Below are 16,750 nucleotides of genomic sequence, written 5' to 3' on the forward strand. Positions count from 1 at the left end.
ATTATAATACAAAAGAGATATAAAGGTAAAAATTATGTATGTCATTTTAGAGACTACATTTAGTATCTTAAATGTTTTCTCTCAGTTTTAATCCTATAAAATTGATGGTGAAAGTATTTTACTTGTCCATAAAACGTACATACTGATAAATTATATATTATAAATTTTGTAAGATTCATAACAAATATTATTATATTTTGTCTTAAACGCTTATTTGTTACTCAATGTCATTTATAACAAAATACATATTGTCCTCTTTCCGGGTTTGGCCACTCCGAAACGCTATTTCACGAGGAATGTTGCTTAAGGCTTGTGGGCTACTATGAAGCGCTATTTTAGGCTTGTTAGGGTTCGTCTTTCAATTGACTGACAATTCAGTAGTGGCCGTGTGTGTATTATTATGCAAGTTTTGTCAAGATGGAGATTTTTTGTGACACTCGGGGCCCCGATTGTCCAATCCATAAGGTCAGCAGCAACGCCAAATCCTTCGACTATTTATTGGGCTTCGTTCCATTCTACGGATGTTTGTTTTGAGAAATGGAAACACGAGTTTAAAGCTGTAAGTTCGGTCATAATTTTGTTCCTTCTTTGAGTTTATTTGTGTTTTTGCGATATTGAGATAGAGAAATGTTTGGTAGTGAGAAGGAATTGAGCATAAATTGTAGTCTTGTATTATATACTACCAAGGTGTTGTAGAAGTTCTTAAACTTGACTGTAACTTAAAATTTTGTTCTTGGCACTGGAATTGCACTTGCTTAATTATTATCATGAAGAGAAATGTAAACTTATGTTGAAGTTATGAATTGGTCTTGAATCTGGATGATTGTTTCTATTTATATTCTGAAAGTTACGCAACGATCCTGATTACCTGCAATCATAAGATTGTTTTGGACTGTTGGAAAGGAAGTTTATTTTCAATGACACAAGTGAGAATTGGTTATTAGATGGAGTTTTGAACTTTTGCTGCTTCTGCTATTCCTAAGTTCACTAATCTGGTCATTGTTAAAAAATAATAATAACTAAGTAGCGATGAACTGATTTACTAATTGTCAAATGCATGCTACTATATATCATGTAAGAAGCTGAGTTTCATTATGATTTCTATTTTTGACTATGTATTGCAGGATGTAGGAAGCAACAAACAACCATCTAAGGTAAAGAAGCTACCATCATTTTTAGAGTTCGATTTTTCCATATTTATCACGATATTACCAAATTGTGATTTGAATTTGTGGTTATGAAACAACCATAAATTAGACTCTGCTAAACAGTTAAACCATTTGACATGTATAGTTCAACTTTGAACATTCTCCTCTCGCATTCTTAGAGATATTATGCCCTCTCTATAGCCAAAATCACGAATTTAAGCAGTTTAGTTATAGTGTTACTTGTGAGTTGTGATTATGATCTTTCTTTTTGTCAAGTTCATAGTAAAGCATTATTATTTAAAGTAGTTCCATCAATTTTCTGGTGCATCGAACTACATAAAAACTGTCTCAAACATATCAAAGAAATAATACTAGTACTTTCGGGGAAGGGCATTTGGTTCACCGGGTGGTTCAATTTTAAATGGATAGAGATATTGGGTTCAGCGGGGAGTCTACCAGTGGGATCTTAACAAAGTGTGTGACTCAAGAGCAGCGACCCAAGAGCTATATTTTTGTCCCCATTAGTTGATAATTCATTGATTTTGTTAATCTAAAAGGACTGAAAGATGACCTTTAATGCTGTTCTAATATATCTTTCTTGTGTAGTTAATATGGCTACTGCTGTTGACATCTTCGGCATAAATTCAAATTCATCCACTAAATTTTTTGTTTAAATACTTAATCAACTCTTTTTCACTCTCTCAAAATTTCGTTGTATGATCTATTAGCTCAATACCTCTGTAATTAATGAAATTCAAGAACCAAGCCTTTTTTAAAATCACATATCGTTATTCTTTCACTGTGAACAACTTCAGAAGTTCTTGATTGGAATTAATTTTGCAGTAGTCTGTAAGCCAAGGAATCCATTTTTTTAATGTGCTTGTAAACCCCTAGTGCATATCTTCATTTTTAACAAGGATTAATATCTGGTTTTTCTCAAATTTTTTTCGGATGATTCAAAACTATTTAGGTTGTAGGTGTAAGGGGTTTAGTAAATGGCACATACTTGTCTCCTCTATGCTTACATTTGGCTCCTCTTAAGGCTTTGGAACATTGAACTGTCTTAGTGCTCCATTTGGTTCTGTGATTGTAGCTCTAAAACCTTTCAGAGAATAAAATGTATCTATTAAACTTTATTTGCTTCCTTTATCCCAATTCCCAGTGTTCATACTGCAGCTTTCCTTTGACAATTTCTTAATATAGCATCTCATGCTCTTTAAATACAAATTTCTTAACCAAGGACAAAAGTTTTCTCAGTACTTACAACCTCAACCTACTCCTTCGGCATGCTTCATCAATCTTTATAATGACCAGAATCATGTAACGTTGAACTCGCCCATTTTTCTGCTGATGTCAGACATTAACTTCGGTGAATCGTCTCTTGCTCTGTGGCTCTCTCATGATTCTTTTGCTCTGTGGCTCTCTCATGATTTACCAATACGTGGGTGCTATGTAATTTCCAAAATAATGTTTTTTTTTGGGTAAGTCAATTTTTGTGTTACTGAGTTTTTTTCTAAGTTCTCTGATATTGAGAGCATTGTTTCAGAATTGTATAAGGTATGCAGTACGGCAGAAGCGTGCTGACACAAAGAAAGCTCTTAAAAATCTACTCTTCAATGGGGGCTGCTCGATAACAAAGCCTGAGGTATTCATCTGGCCTATTTGAGATACATTTTCTGTGATTGATGTCCGGTGTAGCATTTTCCGTTCCCTTTTCCGATATTTATACACATATTTAGATGTTTTTACACACTAATGTAATACATCAAGTATGTATCGTGCATCATTGATCATGTGATTTCTTCCCAATGTGATTTTAATAATAAACAAGCAGTAAATTATTAACAAGAATTCTTCTTATTCATCAACCCTTTGTCCCCAATATATCCTTTTTCTTGGGGTACCCGAAATTGAAGTCAACCACCAAAACAGTCGTGTGATTTTTCAGTGCAATTTTAAAATGGGATCTGATTTACACGTCCAACAATGCTCTACTGTTTTCTGGGCAACATGAAATAAGTTGACGGTGTAGATATTCATCGCTTTCTATTCAACATAAAGATTGTAGCTAAAGAGTCACACCTGTCATAGTTGAAGAGTTGGTCAGACGTCAGAGTATTGAATCCATGACAGTAACATGACTTTACTTGTATGACCCAGATGCTCATATCTCTTGCAAAGTAATTTGATTTAGGGATTCCTTATGGACTCATGGTGTCAATAATAATTGAGTAAAGAATCGTTTAAAAGCGAACATGGTCCTAGTTCATCGTAGGTAAACCAATTGATGTTGAAAAAATTATACTTTAGGTTTGTGATGATCCTGAACTTTACTTTTTGTTGACATTGGATTCTCTAGTTTCATATAATGTCTTGGCTGTGCAAATATTGTTTTTATGATTTCTTTAAAGCTTTCCTCTATCAAAGTTAAACCTATATCGTGCCCGGCAATTGTTTTTTTGCCAATTCTTCCTATCAATGGATAGCTTTTTGTCTTTTTCCTGACTTGCTTGTGTTGGATATTGAAAGAAGTTGATATTTGCGTACATTGTATAGAAATATTTTTCGAAGATTGAAGAAGACTACAGGGACCAGTTAAACAAAAAACCTCGAATAAAGCCTGCTCGTCAAGCTCAGAGAGCTTACCACAAGAAAATGAAACGTTAGTTTATTTTCAATCTTTTATAGTTGAGTTGTTGCAAAGTTTCTCTTGGATCATGGGTATGATCCTGCCTTCTTCTCAGAATGCCTCTGCACTCTGTCAGATCACTGATTTAGCACTTAAGCACTTGTCACAGGATTTATCCTTGTGAATCACTAGAAGGGTAACCAACTTAAAATTTTCTTGTCTAGTACGTCAGTGGAATTCAATTTTGTTGGTTTTTTTTAACATAGTCCTATCTGTGCAAATGCATTAGTGGATTATTATGGTTGAGGGATCTGGCCTGATTCCTTAGCCCTGGCGAACTCAACTCAACTCAACTCAACCGTGATATCCAAATTTCAAATATTTTTAGAAGCTGTTCGGTGATATCATCTGTCAAAGTTTTGTTATCTAGATAATAGGTGCATGTTGAGTTTTTGAATGTGATCCTTACACGGCACGTGAAAATGAAACAGATGTTCTATCTCTTTTTTCTACCCCTAACTTTCAGCCCAGCTAAAATAAAAAAAAATATGGTAAAAACAAGATCATTCTTTGCAAAGTATTATCGGTTTTTTTCTTCGTTTCAACTTTTGGGAGAGATTTTGGTAGTCGTGGAGCTTATTGGGAGACTTGTTGTGTGGCTAGGGCTCATATAAAAAACCATCTCTCACCAAGGAAAATATGTTTTGAATTTGTGTCCAAATATCATAGACCAATGTTCATATACTTATAACTGGAGGTTTGCATCTAAAATTATTAGACTCCGGGATTTTGTTTTTGTGGAGTTATATTTATAGACATTCTTTTCTGAGGACGCACCCCCGTTTTTGAATATGGGAGAGAGATTTCTTATTGTAATTATGATACTTTTGGAGAAATTCCTGGTTTCCTGTTCCTTTTGGTGGCTCCCCTTGTGACTACTTACTTACGTTTTAAAGAATTCTTCTCCCCGACTCATATATTTGCTATCCTGAAATAATTTACAGCTAGTGTACTGCCCTAGGATTACGATTTGTTTTTGTTGCAGATTAATTGAATATCGTAATGATATGTGTCCAGGCGCATATGTAGTGAGTGAAACTACACTTTTTGTCAATTTTCAGGAAAGCATCGGAGAGAGAATTCTTGTGAAGATTTTGATGAATACCGTGAGAGAATATTTGAAGCTACCAATGGGAAAAGATGCTTTGAGGGGACCTTCAAACCCTGGGAGATGGGATTTGATTGGAGAGAAAGTTCGGACTGGAGTAAGAGCACATACCAAGAACATGGTGCCAAGAGTAGGATAGGATCTGATTACGAGTCTTTCGTTGTCGGAACTTATGCTGATAGGAGAATTCTTGGCTTACCAACTGCTGGCCCGTTGAAAATTGAGGATGTCAAGTGTGCGTAAGTACTCAAATTGCAATATGTTTTCATATAAAGTTTTATGAAGGACGGCATGCTTGTAGATTCTGTTATTATTGATGTTTAACTATAAGAAGTGTTGTTCATGCAGTTTTCGCCAGTCAGCTTTGAAATGGCATCCTGACAAGCATCAAGGCCCTTCACAGGTCAGATTTTATCTTCACCTTCTATATGTTAAACCTAAATAATTAACAGTTATTCTCATAGTGCGGTGCCATGGTAATTCATTTAATAAATCTGTCCTCATGGCTTGACCATCTTATTAAATTTGAGCCAATCCTTGTAAATGAATGTTGTTTTGTTCCTCCTTTTTGTTGGCTGAAAGATGGATGCAAATTATCTTGTGGACTTTCTCTATTTAGTCTACACAAATTGACTGGGAATCTGCCTTCATCTGGGTCTTCATTCGCTAGTTCTTTAGAAAGTTTCAAAAAGCGACCGTTCAGGTTCTTGTATTTGTAACGCATGTTGTGGATTTTGCAGACAGATGCAGAAGAGAATTTCAAAAACTGTGCCAACGCATACAAATCACTGTGCAATGCACTCGCAACGGCTTGATCTTTCCTTTCCCTTCAATCTTTCATTTCAGCTGAATCATTCAGATCCCTCCTTATAAGAGAGGTGCAATAATTTTTCAAGAGTCTCATAGGAGTTTGCATAAAATAATAATGGTTTGATCACATTTCACGTAGAAATAACATAAGATGTAGAGATTCAGTCATCATTATCTTAACAAAATTTTCATATACTATATATTATATAACGGGACTTGTTTGGACAATGACATGACCTGATACGTCTCGCTAGTTGGCCTCCTGGGATATGCTGCTTTCAGTCGTCAACAACTAACTTGTCCTTCAAAGCAGACTGGGAATATTTTCCATCCACCAAAGTAACCAACCGCTTGTATTTTTTTAACAGCGGGTGGGAGATTTTTAACTGACTAAATAAATGGGACTCTAATCCATATAGCATGTACCTTTGATTTTGGGGTCTTGGCTGTAAGCAGTTGCTTTAATCTTTCTCAAAAATACATTTTAAAATTTAGTATGTTAATACACTTTCTAATTCTAAAGCAAAAATATTCAGAGTTTGATTCGAATAAACAGCAACTATGGCAAAACTCAAACCTGCCATCTTGGTCAAGGAAAGCGTGCCTAATCGAAGTAACAAAGACTGATGAACTTGTCAAAATTCTGGATTTTGGATGTCTATTTTCTTATTTATGACAATTATATAGAGCTTAAGCCCCGCACACCAAAATCATTTAACATAGAGAGTGATAAAAATTATCCGGCAAAGCAAATCCACTCGAATACCACCACGATGACAATACACTTGCGCTAAAAACAAAGAAGAACAACAGAAGATGAAACCATGAATCCGTAAATAAAAATCAAGAAGCCGAAATGCAGAGCCCAATTCCTCTTAAATTTACCAAAATAACTTTCAGGCGGCTCCTGATAATGAATATCAAACTCCTCTCCCATCTCCTCCAAAACCCCGCCGCTGCTCAGCCTCGTTTTAAGCTGCCGCAGCCGCTCAGTCGCCAATCCCAGCGTCAACTTGTGGCACCGTCGCTGATACTTGAACCCGTTGATGCATCGGAGAGTCTGGGCGACCGACACGTAGAAGATGAGATGGGCCAGGGAGAGGAGCCCAATGGGCATCCAGCAGTGGCGGCATTGGAGTCGTGAAGACTGGGCCTGGCCCAGAAAGACCAGGCCTAGGAAGAGGAAGAAGAAATGGAAGAGTTTCCAGAGCTCCTTCTTCTGGAGGTCGACTGCTCGTTTTTTTTCCAGGGTTTTCTCGAAGTGGAGCTGGATGATGGTGTTGACGGCTTGGAGGGCTGTCTCCTTTGGAATAAGATTGGGGTGGTTGTGGCTGCGGTGATGGCTTCCGGCTGCGGCGGCGGCGGGTTCGTAATCCGCCATGGAAAGGTTTGAGGTGGACAGCTGTTTCAACAGTTGGTCAATGGAAACAAAGGGGTGGGTAGATAGATACTTCTATTATTACCGTTTAGTTTGTACTCCCGACATCATTTATCTTCACACAAGTGCATATCAATAATCTAACGTAAAATATTTTTTCCCAATATTCGAAAAATCGCGAGATTTGTTTTACTCGATCTCCACATGGGGTGGTGCACATTTTTCCTGTTCTGAATAAAATGGATTAATTAATCTGTCCTGGTACGAAACAAAATAATCTGCCTACCATCTACACGTAGTGTGTGTGTGTGTATATGTAGTTTTGTTATATATATCAATACAATTAAAAAACATATAAACACTGCATACTTAATAGCAATTAACAAACGCATTGGTCATTTCCACCAATGTACTGTTATAATTCAAGGGCAACAGTTCGTTCCCACATTACTAATAAAACAAGTGCACAATCAAAATATTAGCTTCATTCAAAAACAAGACGGAATATTTCAAATTTAAACGTAGGTGTCGATCAACGATTTCCTCATCTCATCAACAAGTGCACTAGGCTGAGCTTCTCTCAACTTGAATACGCTCTCAATAACAGATAACTCCGTAGCAGTTGTGTCTGATCCACAGAATGCTGTCCAGTCATTTACTGTCAACCCAGCAGCAATCACTTCACTGCCACGATTCACGGTTCCGGCCACCAAAGGCACCTGCAGAAGGGTTGAAAGCTCATCCAAATCCTCGATGGATGTGTGAGGATGAACCTGTTATGCAAATCATGTGGGTCAAGGACATAGTGCAAGTATGATCATGGCCAAAATTTTGATTTGAGAATTTTTTAGTTTGATGGAAGTATTTAAGACATACCAAGCCACCTCGATTGGAAAATGCACAGAAACTGCCCACTAGTATGTTGCCAGCAATTGTCTGCCTGAAAACTTCGACACCCAGGACATCTGCAATCATCTCCTCAGTTTCCTGATAAAGACCGAACATCAATAACTCCCCTGCTTTTAATTAAACATCATTCAAGTTCATCCCAGAATGCCACAGTAAAAATTGGCTTCACATGGCGAGACAACCGAATTTGGAACTTTTGATGACCCAGTTTTCTAACAAATTTGGGTGAAGGCTGATACTTTCAATAACTGTGTATACTGTCCACAGTACCTCATTGTACATGCCACATAAACAAAATGCAGAAAGTGGAATTTTTAACCAGTAAAAATTTTCCAGACCTTTCTCGCTGGCAATGGAAATTATGTTTTCTAGGAATACAACATATCAGAAGTTTTTGCTACCATCCTTAAAAATGTGTCAAATTGAAAAACCAACAAATTTCTTGATCAAGACAAGCATAATAATTTGTAGGTTTGCCACTTGGGCAATTTTTTTGGTTCTATTCTCTAAATCACAATTGGAAGTGGAATATACGAAGAGTCAAAGATCACTATTAAGTACAAAACAGCAATTTCTAGTGGGTGCAAAAGCATAGCTGTTTTTGAGGAAGAACTTCAAGAAAGATAGAATAGTTACACTACATTTATTTGTAAGGAGAAAATCCTTCACTAACCCAAAAGTTCAACCTTTCAAAGACTAGTAAACGAAGCCGAAATTTACACAAAAATATGCATTCACTGATCCGAAATTGAGATGGTGTAACTTGGACTACTGGGATGATATTGAAAGCAAGAACTTTATAGAGGCTGGCAATCATGAGAATTATCATGATAAGAACAATTGCATGTAAATTCGGGGGCTTAAAAACAAGGTGGTACTCTGAGTAAAAACCACATTAATAAATTCAAAAGGTTTAACTATAATTCTACAAGTTGCAGGCGATTTAGATCTAGGAAAATAAGTTTACTTTGTCAAGATCGGGATGCGTGAGAGCAACATGGTCATTGCATGCAATACAGTTCCCTAGAGCAGATAATCTCTCCTCGATGCGCTGAACAACAACTGAATCTGGTAAACTGTTCCTCAAATGTTGTAGTTCTATCATACCAGGAGACAAAAGTATCAAAATAAGATCCAGTATGTGGTCAAACAGTAAAAGAAAAACCCAAAACTATACATATAAGAGTCACAGTGTCATGAGGTCTCACTGACAAAACTACTACCACCATCAAAATGCATCAATAGTTTAAGTTGTCCAAAGACTGTTGGCCATAGGAATGGAAGCTAATGCCGATTCCAATTGTGTAACCGTAAAACTAAACCCAATTCTTGGCAGAGAACCAAGAGACAATCTAACATGATACAGAAAACATTGACAATATTTCAGGAACCATTGGATCTCATTTTTGTTTACCATCTTGTAAATATGTAGACTAAGTATTATTCCTATCTGACGCCAAGATGCTACCCAAGATTCCCATCATCTCAGGACTGGATTCATAAAGTAAGAATCCATTCGTGATGCGTATGTAAATTCAGAATATGCTCGTGTCTCAGCTGTTATGGGAAACAAGTTAGTCATATGAATAATACATACAACTGATAATAGGAAAAAAAAAGTGAAGATATCTGCTTCTTAATCTCAATAATCTGTAACAGAGCTAAGCTAACTCTCATAAATGAAAAGCAGGCATAGGCCAAACTCTTAAGCATTTAGTAAAATTAATGGATTTCATAGAGTGGCGGGATCACCTTGATCAGTAGTATTGTGAGGCAAAAGCAATCCATTTTTATTTCCTGTCCATGGTATATTTGGGAAGGGGAGGATAGAATAGTTAGTCAGCCAGTAGCATTAAGATGACTGAACTCAAAGCAGCGGCATAAAGAAACACCACCACCAAATCAAATTATATTATTCTCGTTGACATGATGAGCTGAAAATTGTACAGAACACAAGCTCACCAGCACATAGGCGTCCGATTATTCTAGTGCCTGAAATGGAGGTCTTAACCACCGGAATGACATCAGCCAATTCGGCCTCAAAAATGCTGCCACCACAAGAACCACAGATAAAGTGAAATGCCACATAAAAAAACCCAAACAATAAAAGTTTGGGTGCAATGGAAACAAATACCTGTAGAAGTTCTCAGAACCACCAATAGCGACAAGACAGAATGCATTAGTCAGCTTAGAAAACACACCAATCTCGCAGTTGTTCTCGTATTGCAATCCTGTCCAAAGATCAAATAAACTGCGTAATTCCTTCCTAACATAAATTGATAAAAAGGAAGTATTAATCATGCACACATGTTTGCTCGTCTGCTAGTATTACTACTTACTCGTTGCCATGGCGAACTGATATGGCACCGAACAAGGACGACTGCTATTAGATCTACCGAGTTGAAAATTGATTGAAGTTCTCGAAATCAGACGGAAATTATCGGCGGTCGATGCAAAAAACCGTGTATTAATTTAAGCGGAAGCAAAAATGGAATCAAATTAGGGTTATGCCTCTGGCGCGCAGTGTTCGAATGTGGATATATTAAATTTTAGCTCGAGAGAGACGTAAAGAATAATTGAATTTCTGTGACTGGGCTTGAGAGATACTTGGGCCCAACCTCCACATCACAAAATCAAATCGGTCTTATTTGAAATGGACTCTTATTCTGGCCCATTCTGTTCGAAGACCAGCGGATATGGGCTCGTCGTCTCTGCTACTTGTTTTTATTTGTTATTATTTTAGAAAGTGGCAATTTTAACGCAAACGTCCCATTTTCCATAAAACTTTATCGTCTCTCATTTACTTTCGGTGAGATGTGAAAGCTATTGAGGACATATTGATGGGTGTTCAAGTTGGACTATGTGATCAAATGGTCATAAGTTTTATTTTTTATTAACATTTTTTTTGTCCGAGTCTACCATATAAGACTTGTCTAGTGTGGTTTAGCTAGTTGATGTAGTTTGTTAGCTGCTGTGTTCAGTTCGAAAATTTTCCATCATCCATCTACTGTTAGCGGTCGTGAGTTTCCGTTTAAAAAAAAAAGAAAGATAGCTATCGAGGGTTATATAATAAATTAGACAATGACTCTAACGCGTATCATTAAAATTGTCCAAATTTTCTTAGCCGGCAAGGCTTTTAATAATTCACAACTTGGAAAAATAATACATATATTGTACTCTTATTTAGAAAACAAAGTTAGGCGTAAGCATCACCTGACTGATATATTAGTATTATAATTATAATTATAATGATCAAAATATACATACACATATATGTATGAATATGAAAAGTCAGACTATATAAACTTCAATGCTCCAAATCCCTTCTTGGCTTTCCTGTTATTGCGAATCAAATGCATACATTCAAAACCAATAATAACATTATCAGTAATTAAACGACCCGGGACAAATGCACTTTGAAATTGATCAATAGTTATGGATAAGATTGGCTTTAATTTGTTTGTGATTGCACGAGAAACAATTTTGTAGCATGTGTTGCACATATTAATAGGACGAAAGTCCTAGTCTCTTTTCTGGGAAAAGCTCGATGACAGGCTCAAGTGGTCTGAGTAAGGTTTAAGAACTTATTTCATGTGACAGAACGTGGAATGAAGTTGAGGTACGCTCCAGATTTCCTTAGTTCGAATTATGGTATAGATCATAGGGTCAAATACATCCAAATACCAAGTATGTGTAGGTCTCATATTAAATTTCTTATAGATCTACATATATCATGGTCATGGATGATTTCATGGTTATGCTATATAGTGTGTGTCAGCCGATATAACATAAAATTTAACCGTTATTCTATTAAAAAGAAACAAAGACTTGTAATACTTATGTTCATTTTACAAAATAATTTAAAACTTATGCGTAATGATGAACGTGTAGAAAAAATCTTTTTTTTTTTTTTTTTTAGCGTGGAAACAATTCAAATGCGGAGTTAAAAAGGAAAAAAAAATTTCGAGATTTGTTTTCGTCCTTGCGGTTAGGGGTGTCAAAATGCAACACGACCCGTCAATCCGAAAAAAATCAGGTTCGGGTTGGGTGGGTTCGGGTTAGTGCCATGTTAGACGGGTTTCGGGTCGGGTCGAGTTGGGTCGCGGGTTGACCCAAAATTTTTTTTTTTTTGAAAATATTATATATATTATGTTTGAACAAGATTTATTGTATATTTATATGATAAATTTTCATTATTTGATATTTATTTTTCATATTTTTTATTTTTTTAACAATTGTTTATTTGATTTAGTAAATAACAATTAAAATTTCAAATTTAAATAGGAAATTTTGTTATTATGTCTTTAAATTAAAATATTATTATTATTTTTTATTTTTTCGCATTTTTTTCATTAATTTTTTTTAAAAAAAAATAAAATTCGGGTTAGGCGGGTTAGACTGGTTGAGTCGGGTTAGAAGAGTTCATGTTCGGGTTGGGGGTTTTCGGGTTGCTTCGGGTTCGAGTTGTGTTCAGGTTGAAAAAAAGAATAAAAAAATTTCGCGGGTTGACCCGAAACCCGACCCGATTGACACTGTTCCGTTAACATGAGAAAATCAAGACTTTCAAATTAATGCATTCTTCCTTTGGAAATAATTGAGGAAAAAAATGTATTTAAGATCCCACATTAAGAAGGATAAAATAAAATCGTGGAAGAAACAATGGTCCAGATTTAGAAAAAGGCAACTTCACATGCCAACCCACGTTTTGAACCGCACAATTAGGCTGTTATTTAGATATATTAGAAAGGCAGCAGCAGTAGAAAAAAGTGAAATTCCATCTCACGCAGTTTTTTTTTTTTTTTTGTATTATTTATAATCAACTCCAACTCCTCGGATCTGACGGGCCACAATCGGCAAATATTTCCTTTTCTTTTGTCTTTCAAAGAGAATATTCGACAAAATTCTGATTCATGTTCCATCAATCTAATGGAACATTCACGTCTGATTTTATTTTTCAAATTAAATAGTTTATACAAGTTAGGTTTCTAATATTAAAGTATGATGAATTAATCCATTTTACCTAATTAGAATAATAGCCTGGATATAAAGTTGAATTGAGAAGAAATTAACAATTATGTAGACTTCCATATGCAAATTATGCTCCTTCGAAAAAGAAATCCAATATCAGACTTTTATTTCCAAGATCACCTTGTATTCACAAACTTCAATAATTATCTACAAAGGAGGTCATCGAGAAGAAAAGATCCGATTTTACAAGAGAATGGAGGGTTCAAAACTGATGCACAATCCTGTCTTGATCTGATCTTAAATGTGTAACAAGGGGAAAAAAGTTTGAGACCTTATTCTTGTCTCATTCTCCTGCTACATTGCAAGCGTCTAACGACATGTTTGCTTCGTTTAACATGTATCGAACATTCAACTAGAGCAGTAAACTGTGTAATAGATCTACCGAAAGAGTATGGCAAAGGTAATAAGAGGAATGGAATTTGAGCCTCGAGAATTGCGGAAAGTGATCACCGGGAACAAGACAAGCTGACCTTGTCACTATACACTTAAAGCCTTGTCATCATAGATACCTATAGTGACTTGGCATTAAACTATCCACATGATTTAGATAGGTGGACAAAGCATTTGCCGGTGGTTTACATATTTTTAACCACAAATAATAGGTGCAAGATTTTAAATATAAATGCAAGTTTTGCAAAACTGATTCAGAAAGTACTCATGCAACAACAAATATTAACATAAATGTTCCCAAGAAGGGGCTTCCAAAGTATAATATCCAGGAAAGCAAAAGACGAGAAACATTACAAGCACTCTCAAACTACAAATGACCTGAGACACGACTCTAGAACGATATAAATCCAGACGCAGAAATGACGGTACATTCTTATCATCGATAAAATAACAAGAACGAGAACCAGATGGAGTTTGATATATGTTGATACATTGTATTCAAAGTATCCCATGGTACGATGCCACTTTTAAGAGTCTCCACATAAACCAAACCGAGTTTCCTTGAGAAATAACACAAAAATCCAACCGAAGGACAATTTAAGATGAACTCACCAAGAATGAGTATCATCAGCTTAGAAGCATTTTCTGTGGACAATAGAAGGACCAGACTCGTCATACTCACTCTTGGAAATCCACATCTGTATCAAACACAAAATAAATGTCAATTGCATATAGGAGAATCTTTTCTGAATGTTTACGAGTAAATGGAAAAGGAATTAACCTGCTGGAAGGTGCTAAGGGATGCAAGAATGGACCCTCCAATCCACACACTGTATTTCCTCTCTGGTGGTGCCACAACCTTGATCTTCATGCTGCTGGGAGCCAATGCTGTTATCTCTTTGCTCATACGGTCAGCAATACCAGGGAACATGGTTGAACCACCGCTGAGCACGATATTACCATAAAGATCCTTTCTGATATCGACATCACATTTCATGATAGAGTTGTACGTCGTCTCGTGAATGCCAGCAGATTCCATTCCTATCAAAGATGGCTGGAAGAGGACTTCCGGGCAACGGAATCTCTCAGCCCCGATAGTTATAACCTGCCCATCAGGCAACTCGTAGTTCTTCTCGATGGAAGAGCTGCTCTTGGCAGTTTCATGCTCCTGTTCATAATCGAGAGCCACATATGCAAGTTTCTCCTTTATGTCACGGACAATTTCCCGTTCTGCAGAGGTGGTGAACATGTATCCTCTCTCGGTGAGGATTTTCATGAGGTAATCGGTGAGGTCACGACCAGCAAGGTCCAAACGAAGGATGGCGTGGGGCAGAGCATACCCCTCGTAGATTGGTACAGTGTGACTCACACCATCACCCGAGTCCAGCACAATACCTGCTCGAAAAAAAAATTAATAAAAAACAATAATACAAAATTCAAATATTTTAAAGCAAACAAGATTCAAGTTCCAGCACTTATACCCACCAGTTGTACGACCACTGGCATAGAGGGAAAGTACCGCCTGGATAGCAACATACATAGCAGGAACATTAAAAGTTTCGAACATGATCTGTGTCATCTTCTCCCTGTTGGCCTTGGGGTTGAGAGGTGCCTCGGTTAGAAGTACAGGATGCTCCTCAGGTGCCACACGAAGTTCATTGTAAAATGTATGATGCCATATCTTCTCCATATCATCCCAGTTGCTGACAATTCCATGTTCAATGGGATATTTCAAGGTCAAAATACCTCTTTTGGACTGAGCTTCATCACCCACATATGCATCCTTTTGTCCCATCCCGACCATGACTCCAGTGTGTCTAGGTCGACCCACAATACTTGGGAACACTGCCCTTGGAGCATCATCACCGGCAAACCCGGCCTGACATAAAACAAAAACCAGAGATCAAACTTACTTCAGAGTGGTTCCGGAGAAAAAAGCTTCCATATCAAGTCAGATTATATACAAACCTTCACCATTCCGGTTCCATTATCGCAGACGAGGGGCTGAATATCCTCAGTATCGGCCATTTTCTATAACTGTAAAAACATCACGACAGAATTATTAAATCACATGCAATCAGAGGTAAACAACGTAGCACATGCTGTTTGATATTCACGGGTTCAGAAGTTTTGGAAAGAATAGGTAAAAAAATTACCACAAGAAAAAAAATCAAGGAAATTTCACAAAATGATGACTATTCAAAAAAAGGTAGCTTTGTATTTGAGGAAATTCTGGAGAACAAAAATAAAAAAAAACTTCTGTATTCTTCATCTTTCGATTTTTCAAATTAAATTTCGAAATTTCCAAGAAACAATAATGTGCCTACTAGACTATTCAAGTAAAATAATAATAGATGTGGATCTATTTATAAAAAAACGTAAAAATATCAAGAAACAAACTCTCTTTTACGAATAATATGCAGTTGAAATCTTCACAAGAAGGTACAAAGAAATCTCGGGATAATACATGAGGCATATTGAAAATTATATATATAAAAGAAACCAAGTCAATACAAATTATTTCCCCTTAAAACTAACAGGTCATTCAATTAAGCAATCGGATAAATAAAACATACATCAAGTATCAACTTTATCCACTTCTATTCAGAAGCATCAATTAAACGAGATCATTTCAAACAAAACAAGTAAGAAAAGAAAAAGCATCGAAATAAATTCAGATCTACAAGAAGAAAAACAGATCAATCAAATCTACGATGGCCTAAACGTCAGATCGGAGTCTATCGCAACAAATTCCTTTGAAATCAGCAAATCCAATCCTTTCAAATACAAAATCTTAAACAAATAAGGTAAAAGCAGATCTGCGCAAAACACAATTCCAGATCTCACAGTCATGTTTCACAACAAGTAAAATCGAATCATAAAATCAACAAAAAAAAAGAAAAAGAAAAAGTATTCACCTACTAGAACGAAATAACAGGAAACAGAGCAATAATAACAACCTTTGATAAGAGAGGGATCTGGTGAATCTGCTGCTGCGTCACTAGCTTCCGATGATTGGGGGTCTTCTGCCGCCTCGCCTCAATGAGAACGCAGAAGAGGTGATGAAGGAGGTACCGGTGACATAGGTTAGAGGTCTCTCTTTATATACAAGCTTGAGTGGTGAAGTTTCTCTGCCATTTTAATTTTTTATTTTTTATCTTTAATTATTTATTTTGAGCGAACCGAAACTCTCCATTTTTTCCCACTTCATAAAAATCAACAAAATATTATTTATTAATTTTTTTTTAAAAAAAAAAACTTTCAAAGAACATAGAGTTGGATTTTGTATT

The 16,750-nt window shown here is 36.3% G+C and overlaps 4 protein-coding genes across 6 annotated transcripts; 1 reads left to right on the plus strand and 3 right to left on the minus strand.

Annotated features, from left to right (window-relative positions):
* The first annotated feature begins 221 nt into the window (after positions 1–221).
* On the plus strand, positions 222–5,955 carry LOC142522670 (uncharacterized). 2 transcript variants are annotated; one of them, XM_075626194.1, is made up of 7 exons: positions 222–559; positions 1,125–1,154; positions 2,695–2,793; positions 3,705–3,810; positions 4,899–5,180; positions 5,294–5,348; positions 5,686–5,955. In XM_075626194.1, exons 1-6 carry the CDS (start codon positions 401–403, stop codon positions 5,311–5,313), a joined length of 696 nt encoding a protein of 231 aa, XP_075482309.1. In that variant the 5' UTR covers positions 222–400; the 3' UTR covers positions 5,314–5,348; positions 5,686–5,955. The 2 variants fall into 2 exon arrangements, with proteins under 2 accessions (XP_075482309.1, XP_075482308.1); XM_075626193.1 differs by having other exon boundaries at positions 223–559; positions 4,899–5,184.
* A 432-nt stretch (positions 5,956–6,387) lies between these two features.
* On the minus strand, positions 6,388–7,301 carry LOC142522671 (uncharacterized). Its single transcript, XM_075626195.1, has one exon. The coding sequence runs from the start codon at positions 7,134–7,136 to the stop codon at positions 6,546–6,548; it is 591 nt and encodes a 196-aa protein (XP_075482310.1). The 5' UTR covers positions 7,137–7,301; the 3' UTR covers positions 6,388–6,545.
* Positions 7,302–7,486: 185 nt separating this feature from the next.
* On the minus strand, positions 7,487–10,585 carry LOC142522540 (eukaryotic translation initiation factor 6-2-like). The gene is made up of 7 exons (XM_075625988.1): positions 10,382–10,585; positions 10,177–10,273; positions 10,005–10,090; positions 9,795–9,839; positions 9,010–9,140; positions 8,010–8,120; positions 7,487–7,906 (listed from the first exon to the last, which is right to left on the minus strand). The coding sequence occupies exons 1-7, from the start codon at positions 10,389–10,391 to the stop codon at positions 7,649–7,651; spliced, it is 738 nt and encodes a 245-aa protein (XP_075482103.1). The 5' UTR covers positions 10,392–10,585; the 3' UTR covers positions 7,487–7,648.
* Positions 10,586–13,728: 3,143 nt separating this feature from the next.
* Positions 13,729–16,633, minus strand: LOC142522539 (actin-7). Of its 2 annotated transcripts, none has more exons than XM_075625986.1 (5): positions 16,421–16,633; positions 15,429–15,497; positions 14,946–15,339; positions 14,242–14,855; positions 13,729–14,158 (listed from the first exon to the last, which is right to left on the minus strand). In XM_075625986.1, exons 2-5 carry the CDS (start codon positions 15,486–15,488, stop codon positions 14,093–14,095), a joined length of 1,134 nt encoding a protein of 377 aa, XP_075482101.1. In that variant the 5' UTR covers positions 15,489–15,497; positions 16,421–16,633; the 3' UTR covers positions 13,729–14,092. The 2 variants fall into 2 exon arrangements, with proteins under 2 accessions (XP_075482101.1, XP_075482102.1); XM_075625987.1 differs by having other exon boundaries at positions 15,429–15,491; positions 16,421–16,542.
* Between the last annotated feature and the right edge of the window lie 117 nt (positions 16,634–16,750).

This window comes from Primulina tabacum, chromosome 13 (genome assembly GCF_025594145.1).
Source record: "Primulina tabacum isolate GXHZ01 chromosome 13, ASM2559414v2, whole genome shotgun sequence".
NCBI classification, from domain to species: Eukaryota; Viridiplantae; Streptophyta; class Magnoliopsida; order Lamiales; family Gesneriaceae; genus Primulina; species Primulina tabacum.